Source organism: Phocoena sinus, chromosome 11 (genome assembly GCF_008692025.1).
Source record: "Phocoena sinus isolate mPhoSin1 chromosome 11, mPhoSin1.pri, whole genome shotgun sequence".
Lineage (NCBI taxonomy): Eukaryota > Metazoa > Chordata > Mammalia > Artiodactyla > Phocoenidae > Phocoena > Phocoena sinus.
Window position 1 is genome coordinate 88,573,160 of NC_045773.1, and position 10,593 is coordinate 88,583,752.

The 10,593-nt window shown below is 46.0% G+C and overlaps 1 protein-coding gene across 1 annotated transcript; it reads right to left on the minus strand.

Annotated features, from left to right (window-relative positions):
* Positions 1-461: 461 nt before the first annotated feature.
* Positions 462-3,787, minus strand: ID4 (inhibitor of DNA binding 4, HLH protein). Its single transcript, XM_032650158.1, has 3 exons — positions 2,955-3,787; positions 2,506-2,564; positions 462-1,942 (listed from the first exon to the last, which is right to left on the minus strand). The coding sequence occupies exons 1-2, from the start codon at positions 3,393-3,395 to the stop codon at positions 2,520-2,522; spliced, it is 486 nt and encodes a 161-aa protein (XP_032506049.1). The 5' UTR covers positions 3,396-3,787; the 3' UTR covers positions 462-1,942; positions 2,506-2,519.
* Positions 3,788-10,593: the final 6,806 nt, after the last annotated feature.

Here is a 10,593-nt window from a genome sequence, read left to right on the forward strand (position 1 = left end):
ACACACTGGAGACAGGGGACAGACTTTTTAAATCTTTCAATTTTTTTGAAACTATTAGCATTAACTTTGTTCATTTCTGTTGAGATATTGCCACTTCAACTGAGTACGAGAAGCCACATTTCATATTCATATAAATATTTGACTTTGACCTCATAAAAAGTCCCTTGGGTCTATAATACTTTTATTCTTGTATAACCTAAAACAAATCCTTTCCTTTTAAAAATCAAACAGACCACGTTACACACACAGTTGACTATTTACAAAGCACCCAATTAAATCCTACTTAATTCTCTCTCACTCTAAAAATTCCATCTAACTGGTGGGTAGAGTACTGATCACATTAAATGCATAATGCTCACAAGCCCTGAAAGTCCTATCTAACCTAGAAAACACTACCTTCCTTAAAGAGAAAAGAAAGGCTTAAAAATAAGTGTAAGGTTTTGAAGAAATGAGACCAGAAATCACAGTACAAGACAGATAAATCTACTTTAATATTCACATGTAAAAGTTACACATCACAAGAGATTGGACAGTAGTTTAGCAGTTAACTAACATAGCTATAGTGAAAATCATTTTTATAAAAAAATAATCTAGATGCGGTCATCAGAATTTTTGGTCTACTTAAAGTTAATGTTTGAAGATCGACTTTTACCCCTGCTTGAAGGATTTGCCATTATGCCTTTCAAATTTTTTTCTCCCACTGTTGCCTATTAATATTCTTTGGAGGAAGGAAAGCAGAAAGTGTTCATTTCCAAGAGTTTGTCCTTTGGTAGCAAGCAGAGAACATTTTTCATTTCTATGATTTAAATAGTCTGTACAGACATGAAACTTAGTGACATTAAGCTTTAGTGTAAAATGAAGAATGATAAGTATTTTTTCACTTTGATTAAAACAGTAGATTTCCTAAACTCGTAAGGATCCAAGCATTTCCCCATCCTGTAAGCAAAATCATTCAGAATCCATTTTGACCTCAGTTAAAAAACACACACTCTTTATATATTACACTATCAAACCCTGTACTTAAAAACTGATAAAGCATATTATCAACATGTATGCTTCAAATACAAAGATTTCAATCTAGGTTAAAGAAAACACATTTGAATGGACTCAGAACAAGTTTATTTTGTGATTAAACATCTCATGCAGTCATGCAGGACCACTAGCTATAACTGTTACTTCCGAGTCTACAGGACACTGGGCAAAACAAAAACAAATTAAAAGCCAGGCCAAACAGAAAAGACATTCAAGATACCAAGAGCTCTTCAACTGAGCTGGAAAATAATTTTCCAAAAGAAATATTCCCATAGATTAAAAAAAACACACACATAATATTTACAAAAAAATATTTAATTAAAAATATCTTATAATTACAGTAGTCTATTAAAGCATATACTTTCTCACACTTATAGAACATCTCTATATATACACGGTATGAAATGTCACTCAGTTATCTATACAATATGTAACATTCCTGCAGGGAATAGAAAGTTCCCTGCCCCCTTATAATCATCTATTTTAAACAATAGATGTAAAAAAAAAATATCTACAATGCTCTTGTATATTAGTAAAGCTTCAAAACAAAAATTGAGCTCCTTGGTCACAAAGTAGGTTTCTAAAAGTCGGATTTGCTCTTGATCTTTTATCAGTCCTGTCACACTTAAGCTTAAAAGTTTAACTGAACCTCCAAAAAACACAGAAATGTACAATTCACAGCGGTTATAAATGAGACGAAAGAGAATACGTATGTAGAATGTTTATGAACGTGCAAAAAAAAAAAGGATGAAAGTTTTATTTTTCTTCCCTCTCTCTCTTGGAATGACGAGTGAAACGTTTCTAGGATTTGCTGATGTTTTTTTCCTTTCCTCCGGTGGCTTTTTCTCTAACTTCTGCTCTTCCCCCTCCCTTTCTTGTGCTCCTGGCTCGGGCTCAGGCGGCCGCACACCTGTGGAAGAGGAATGAATAGAGGGGGTGTGTGAACCTTCCCGCTGCAGACTAACTGGCGCCACCGACCAAACTCAAGACATGCTTGATCAACAACCCAAAACAAACCACCGGGTCAGACTACACTCGCAGTCCGCCGCCCGGCCAGGCGCCGAGCAGGCAGCTGCGGGCCCCCGGGAAGCCCGAAGAGGGGATCCGAACTCCCGGGCCCTCCCTGCGTCCTCCTTCGCGGGTGTCAGGGTGCGCGGGGGGTGGCCGGGCATCGGGCACCACGCCCACGAGGGTACCCTCCCTCGGCGGGGAGAGGGCAGTAAGAGCCCGCCGGTCGCTGGGGGCGGCACGGGGGGTGGCGGGAGCGTGAGCTGATCCGTCTCCATTTAGAGTGAACCCCCAGCTGCTGAAGCTAAGCTTCACTTACTAACTGGGTGGCAGGGAGGGGGGGGGTGTCCACCTCCTTGGGAATTTGCCCTCAGAAATGCTGGAGGCAAAGAACGCCGCTGTGGAAGGCGCCGGGGACGGGCGTCTCTGGCGACCGGCCACACGAGAAGGGAAACGCGCGCTCACCTGGACAGCTAGGCTCAGCGGCACAAAATGCTGTCGCCCTGCTTGTTCACCGCGCCGGCCTGGAACAGCAACGAACACCAAGGGAAAGGTGAGCAGGCGCGAACAACGCACTCGCCACGGTCTTCCTCGATTCGTTCTCGGAACCCAGGATGGCCCGCCGACGCCCCCATCCCAGCCTACAGCCCTGGGGACGCCCCCTTCCCCGAGCACAGGCTGGACCTGACAGCCCACGGTGCGCACAGCCCTAGTCCCGCCCCGCGCATTCACCCGGCCTGTGCTCGCTGCACCCAGCCCGCCGCCGGCGGCCCCCGGTGCCGGAGGAGCAGGAGGGTGCAATTGTCATTCTCGCCCCTGCCCCGAGGAAACGGGAGCGCCCGCGTCCCACCACCCCGCCACCGCCCTCCTGGACTCCCACGGGGTCCGCCCCGGGCCGGCAGCCGGCCTCTCACCGGGTCGGTGTTGAGCGCCGTGAGCGGGGTCCGCGGCGGCGCGGCCGGACAGGTCCCGGCCGGGTGGTGCGGCGGCGCCGGCGGCGGCGGCTGCCTCAGCAGAGCCGGGTGCGTCTCCAGCGCCAGCTGCAGGTCCAGGATGTAGTCGATAACGTGCTGCAGGATCTCCACTTTGCTCACTTTCTTGTTGGGCGGGATGGTGGGCACCAGCCTCCGCAGGCGGCTGTAGCAGTCGTTCATATCGCACTGCAGGCAGAGCGCCGGCTCGTCGGCCGCCGCCTCGGCCGCCTTACAGCGCGCTGCCGCCGCCGCGGCCGCCGCCGCCGCGGAGCCGCCCAGGCTGTGGCCGTGCTCGGCCAGGCAGCGCAGCGCCAGCTCCCCGCCGCCGCAGCCCGACGGCGCCTTACGGCCCGAGGGGCGCACCGGGCTCACCGCCTTCATCGCGCGCGCCCTGCGCGAGCGGACCCGGTGGGGCGAGCGAGGGAGGTAGGCAAGCTCCAGGCCCCCGCCCGCGACCGGCTCCGCTCCCCTTGCCTTTGCGCCCCGCGCGCTCGGTCCGCGCTCGGGGCACCGCGAAGCTCCCGGCGATCCCGCGCCCAACAATTGACAGGAGGGTCGCTCCGGGTTTTGCGAGGGGATCTCTGCTCAATGGGCGACACTCGGCCGAGACCAAAAGGCAAGAAAAATCAAAAGCACCGGAAGGAAAGCAGCCCACCGGGTTCCCTAGTCACTCCCTTCGGACCGCCAACCCGACCGCCGCCGCTCCGCTCCCCCTAGCCCAAGGTTTCCCCGCTCCGGTAACCGACTCACAACCGCGCCTCCGCTACGCTCTCGCACGGCCCGCCGCGCAGCTGTATTTATAAGCCGCGCGCCCCGGGGGCGGGGCCAACGCGTTGGCCGTGTCGCCGGGCGAGGGAGCAGAGCTGGGCTGGGCTCGCGGGCGGGTGCGCGGAGGGAGGCGACGAAGGCTGGGGCTCCGGGAGATGCTGGGGGGCGGGAGCTGGGCAACCCGAGAGGAGGGGTGGGCGGGGTTCTGGAGTGGCCAGCCAATCAGGCGGACGGTGCCACCTCAGGGAATGGCGTTCGGGCCAATGGGAAGGGCACTCCATTCCGTCAACGCCGTGGGTGGGGGCTCTGAGAAAAGAGAGCTGGGTGGGAGTCGGGCCAAGCTGGTGAGTACCTTAGGGAGGGGAAAAGAGAGGGAGAAGTTCCTGCGAAGAACTGCGGGAATGTGCGGCTGGAATTTACTCTACCCTCGGCTTAGGCGGCTGATTGAGCGCTGGGCCCTGCTCGAGGCTCTCCTGTCACTCCGAACAGCGCGGCACCCAGGGACCCTCCGCCACCCGTCACTCCATCCCTGGGATTCCAGCGCCTTAAGAAGGACGCTGTTCAAGAAGGCACGTTCGTTCTCCTCTCTATTTTCCCCCTCCATTTCTTTATTCGCCTTTTCACAATTGCCGAAACCATAATGATGGAATGGAATGCGGAGGCTTTCCGTTCCTGTTTTTAAAACGTTAAAGCTTAGGGGGAAAGAAAAAGAAAAAAGAAAAGGAAGGCCAAATGCAGATTTTTGGTGAAGGGACGTGTAAGTAAAACCAAAACGTCGTAGGGTTTTTCTTTTACCCATCTAGATGCAAAAGTGGGCTCAAGAAATGCAATTGCCTTCAGCATTAAATTAGGGCACGTAAATATTAAAAATGCATGGGCACGGAGTATTTAAAATTTCACCATGACATATAATATTAATCTGTTTTATGTAAAATTCATACCTGTAACTTAATGTAGGCCATTAATGCACTGCTTCACGTACCCCGCTTTAAATAAGATACTGAGAATGTCCAGAATCTCCTCCTTTTGCAACGAAGCATTAAAATTCACACTTCCAGTCCCTGGAGTCCTGCTTGGGCCCCACCCTGCAGAAAAGTCTGCTAATTAAAGACGTTTCTGTGTTAGATTTCTAATGGGAAAGCTGTCCTTCAATGGCTCAAAACAAAATTGCACAATGAACTTTGATAGGGCCTTGTGTGTACTCTGCAAGGAAAACTTGAGCCCTTCAGATAAGAAATGAGCATAAAAACTCTGTCAGTGGGGACATGAATTTTGTGTGCCTTTACCCTGCAAACCTCCCACCTTTAGACAAGCTAGGAGATGAATTAACTCAAGAATTTTCTTAATTTATATACATGATATGGATTGATGCCTTCATTTTTATAGATAATTGAAAGAAAGAGATATGGACCTCATTTCTTCTTGTCTACCCTCTGTAAGGAAACCCTCCCTTCCTTCCCAGAACAGGAATACCTGAATCAGGCAGGAATTTTGTTTAACCACGTGGGTACTTTATGACTATTGCATTGCTATTTCCCCAGAGCACATTCCTTTTTCCTGATGAAGTGAGGAGTGACCTTTTAATGCTGGTTTCACAGGTAGATGCAACAACCCTCCTCTCCCCTAATCCTTATGCATTAAGGCCTCCGATAATTGTTGGGAAGCGAGTGACAGTCTCATTTACTCATGAGCATACCTAGATGGTCTACATACACACTTATCAAGAAATGCAGAATTAGAAAACCCAAAAGAAGGCTCTCTTCTAAATACAGGCATAGTTTTATATAGACTTAAATTGATATAAATACACACAGAGTGAATATTGTCAATTTTGATAGAAGGCTGGGCAAGGGAGCCCTGCTGGGTGTAAGCTATTCCCCTGGAGCCAGTCACATCAGCATAGGTGATAATAATAAAAGGATATATGTACAGATGTTTTGTTCCATTGATTTTTTTCCCCTCCTTCCTAGAGTTTAAAAACTGCTCCAAAATTTAAAACCTAAGATTATTCTCTGCTTGGCAAAATGTAAGTATGCTAATATGCCTAGGGCACACTCACACTTCAGAAGTTTACATGTCCTAGGTTGCTTAAATTTTAAGTTTGAAATAGGTGACACAAAGGGACAGTCGTATCCATCTTTTTGGACTTGGTGAAACCTCAGAGAGCCATGCCCTGGGTGTGGCCAGTGCCAGATACCAAAGTTTCAAGTTTTTGGGGGGTTGCTCTGTGTGTGACTGGCTTAAAGTCGGAAAGACTGAGTGACTTTGGGACTCTGGGGGGTAAGTTAAAGGAATGTACTCTGGCCACATGATCAAGAACACCCAGGAAAAATGTGATCTCCGAATCCTGCCAGCAGAGGAGGTAGAATCAGTTATTGTATCCCTCTTTGTGAAGGTGGGAAGGCAGGAAGATATTAAAAAAAAAAAAAATCAGAGTTCTACATAAAACACGATACAGTGGAAAGAAGGTATACATCCTGTGCTTTTTGGCCCAGGAAACGAGAGTCCTAGGAGCTACACAGCGTTATGTTTTTGATTTTTAGACAGAGTCACTTACATGACGTCAAAGCTAAAGTCACGAAAGACTCCAGGCACTGATAGTTCAAAACAAGAGGTTACTCAGCACTTGCCAGCTTTTGGAAAAACCTTACAAGCGACATTATTTCTGCCGTGTAGAAAAAGAAATTCAATTTCCCACGACTCTTACTTCAAACTGCTTCCCTCGCGCTTGTAAAAGTAAGGCAGACCAGCCAAAAGCCCTTTGCCATGAAAGTGCTAGACTCCCAAAATATACCTCAATGGGAAACGGGGGTGAAATATTCATAGGAGAATTGCTAGGGAGTCCTGGTGACCAGAGTCATGTGTACACCCCTCCTCCAGACAAAGGGGTCTGCAGCCCTTTCTGGGGTTGCTTTCTAGATGCTAATCAGACCCTCGCTGAACTGCAACACCCAGGCTCTTAGAATTCACAATCGCCCTGTGTTTACATGAAGCAAGGGTATCCAAGCATATTGTGCTATTCAGCCCAAATGCCTTTTTAGGACTTGATACTTCTTTCTCCATGGCCTGCAGTGAAACAGTGGGTGGGCTCAGGCACACAGATAAACATGAGCGTTCCCATGCCTTGGTCCCTCTCTGGATGTAAGTGGTCACTGCACAAGGCACATGCATTCTTTCCGGGCATAAGAAACCCCTATGTACTCTGCTGCAGGAAAGTCCCTTGCTCCAAAAGAGTAAATTGGGCAATGAGGCAATTCAAACTCAAGGCTGCTTTATCTGGTACTAAGCATTACAGACTTACTTGTGCTACCCTTGGACTGCTGATACCAGTCCCGGAAACGCTGATGACCTCTTGGTTTGCCCGGTCTTGGAAAAGGCGTATAGGAAGAGGACTTTATAATACTGAACACAGCTGGGCAGTTGTGGCCATCAAAAATGCCTACTACAGGAGTTTTGAAAGGTAGTCTGTTGAAATAAGATGTAGGTGATTTTTTTAAAAAGCTCTCCTCGGGCTTCCCTGGTGGCTCAGTGGTTGAGAATCTGCCTGCCAATGCAGGGGACACGGGTTCGAGCCCTGGTCTGGGAAGATCCCACATGCCGCGGAGCAACTAGGCCTGTGAGCTACAACTACTGAGCCTGTGCGTCTGGAGCCTGTGCTCCGCAACAAGAGAGGTAAGCGACAGTGAAAGGCCCGCGCACCGCGATGAAGAGTGGCCCCCGCTTGCCACAACTAGAGAAAGCCCTCGCATAGAAACGAAGACCCGACACAGCCAAAAAAAAAAAAAAACCTCTCCTTAGATTAAGGACAGAAAACGAGAAGACAGGTGTCATTTCTTTTTACCTTATGAGACATCAAGGACATGGGCTCAAAATCAGCCTGGGCTCCAGTTTTGGCTCCTTGATTTACTAGTTTTATATCATTAAGCTGGATTCTTAAATTCTTGTGCCTTTATATATGAAATGAAGATAAAACTATGTACTTCATAAGGTATTTATAATATATATGCAAACATATAAAGTTTTTAGAGCAGTGTCTGGCATGTAATGTGTGCAAAAAATGTTAACATTTATTATTATTTTTGGTAAATAGTTCTTCCCAGTTTGTGGCTTGTCTTCTCATTCACTCAATCTTTTGAGAGCAGAAGTTTTTAATTTTGATGATGTTCAGTTAATCAATTTTTTCTTTTAAGGATCATGCTTTTGGTATTGATCTATCTAAGAAATCTTTGCATAACCCAAGGTAACAAAGGTTTTCTCCTATGTTTTCTTCTAGAAGTTTTATAATTTTTAGGTAGGGTTGGTTTCGCAGTCCTGCAACTTATTCACTCACACAGGGTCCTGCTCATAGAAGGGCCCCATGCTTGGTTTAATGCTCTGCTATTAGCATTTTGAAATTCTCAGTAATTTCTGAACAAGGGGACCTGCATTTTCATTTTGCATTGGGCCCACGTGATATGTAGCCAGTGTTGGTTTTATGTTTAGGTCTATGATCTATTTTGAGGTTACTTTGGTATGTGGTTCAAGATATGGACTGACGTTAATATTTTTGCATATGCATATCCAATTGTTCCATTGGACTGCCTTTGCACCTTTGTCAAAAGTTGGTTGTATATATGTATGGGTCTATTTCTGGCCTCTGAATTCTGTTCTGTTGGTCTATTTGTCTATTTTTACACTCTGACCACACTGTCTTGACTACATAGCTTTATAATGTCTTGAAATCAGGTAGTGCTGATTGGTGGGTCTTCCAGCTTTGTTCTTTCTCCAAGTTGTTTGGCTAATCTGGAGATGCTGCCTTTCCGTATGAATGTTAGAATCAGTTTGTGAATTTCTTCAAAAAGGGACTTGTACCCAGAATATATAAAGAACTCTTAAAACTCAGTAATAAGAAAACAAACAACCCAGTTAAAAAGTGGACACAAGACTCGATCGGACAATCCAGTTAAGTAAGATATGCAAATGATGAATGAGCACATGAAAAGATGCTCAGCGTCACTGATCATTTGGGTCGCGCTTCAAAACTACAATGAGATACCACTTACACACTTGTCAGAACTGCTAAAATTAAAAAGGCTGACCATACTAAATACGGGTGAAGATGTGGAACAACTGGAGCTCTCTACACTGCTGGTGGGAATGTAAACGGAGAAAAATCACTTTGGAAAACAGTTTAGCAGTTTATTAAAAAGTTAAACGTACACATATCATATGACCCATCCATTCCACTGCTAGGCATTTATCCAAGAGAGATAAAATCATATATCCAGGGGCCACGAAGGGACATGAGAATGATGGATGTGTTTATTATCTTGATTGTGGTAATGGTTTCACCGATATATAATACGTTGAAACTTATCAAGTTGTACATCATATCTATATCTATACCTATTGTATGTCAATTATATCTCCATAGAACTATTTAAAAGTATTAATTTTAAAAATTAACGTTAGGATCTCAGAAGAGTCCCTTCCATGAATCCACCAGGGTTTGTTTTCTATCTTCCATAACTGGGCATTTTATAGTCTCACTCTTTCTCTTTCTTTTAAACTCTGTATCAAATTGCTCTCAAGCAGGCATTTTAGGATTAACTGAATTCTGGTGAGATGCCCTCCAAAGCAGGCATGAGACATATACTGCTTCAATGTATCAGCTGTCATGGTTATGCATTAACATATTCAATCACTTGCCAGAAGTGGATTCTGCTAAAACCACATCCACTCCTCCCTGTTTTGTATTGTTCTGATGTGACAGGGATTTGAGGTTCTGAGGAGGACTCAGTCTGATTATTTGAAATACTTTTCCCTTTTGCAAAAACTAAAGCTATGTTCTGGACTCTCATCTCCATGCTTCACCCCGGTTGTGACCTCTTCTGTCTCAATTACCCCAAATTAGCAGCTGCCGTGGGACAAATGCACACTGAGTGGAGAAGATAAGCAGCCTCATCATTCTGTTTTCAGGATGGCCTAGGATTTTTTCCTCTTCACCATTTCCTTCCCAAGAAAATAAACAATCTAACAGGATTAAATGCATTCATTTCCAGAGCAGGGAGCAAAAATTCCCAATAGGCACCATATTTTTGCCTTTAAAATCCTATGGCTCAATCTGTAGCCTCAGCTTCTCCATCTGGCAAGAGAAGGGATTTACAGGGATGGAGTGAGGATTAGCTGCTTTGAAAGCCCCAGAGGAAAGGCAGTAAGTAAACAATAGGGGGCAGTATACTTGCGCATAATAGATACTCAATGTCCATTAATGTCTGTGCCATTATTGAAAGGGGCTTGTAATAGGTAAAATGGTTATGAAGATGCCAAAGAGACCAAGTTCCTGCTTTAGCTTATCGTTATGCTTTAGCCTTTTGAGAAATTCAAAACAAAATTTATTTATTCGTTTGTTTGCTTATTTATTTATTACTTAAAAATTCGTGCCAATAATTTTTTTTTTTTTTTTTTTTTTTTTGCGGTACGCGGGCCTCTCACTGTTGTGGCCTCTCCCGTTGCAAAGCACAGGCTCCGGACGTGCAGGCTCAGCGGCCATGGCTCACGGGCCCAGCCACTCCGCGGCATGTGGGACCTTCCCGGACCGGGGCATGAACCCGCATCTCCTGCATCGGCAGGCGGACTCTCAACAACTGCACCACCAGGGAAGCCCTAAATATTGATATATGTATTCCTCTGCTGCATTCTTTCTTGGAGCAGGTAATAATGTGAGGCTTTGCCAAGAAATGTTCTGCTCATAGCACAAATCATTGCTAGACTTAAGTGATGGAGGGGTTTCGTTATATTTCCCTTTCTTTTAAAGTGAACACAAAATAAT

Bases quoted from the DNA above. Each gene is read 5' to 3' on its own strand.
- ID4 (XM_032650158.1), bottom strand. From the start codon at position 3,395: ATGAAGGCGGTGAGCCCGGTGCGCCCCTCGGGCCGTAAGGCGCCGTCG. The intron at 2,565-2,954 runs GTGAGAGGCCGG...TTGCTGTTCCAG, and splicing joins CGGCGCTCAACACCGACCCG to GCCGGCGCGGTGAACAAGCA.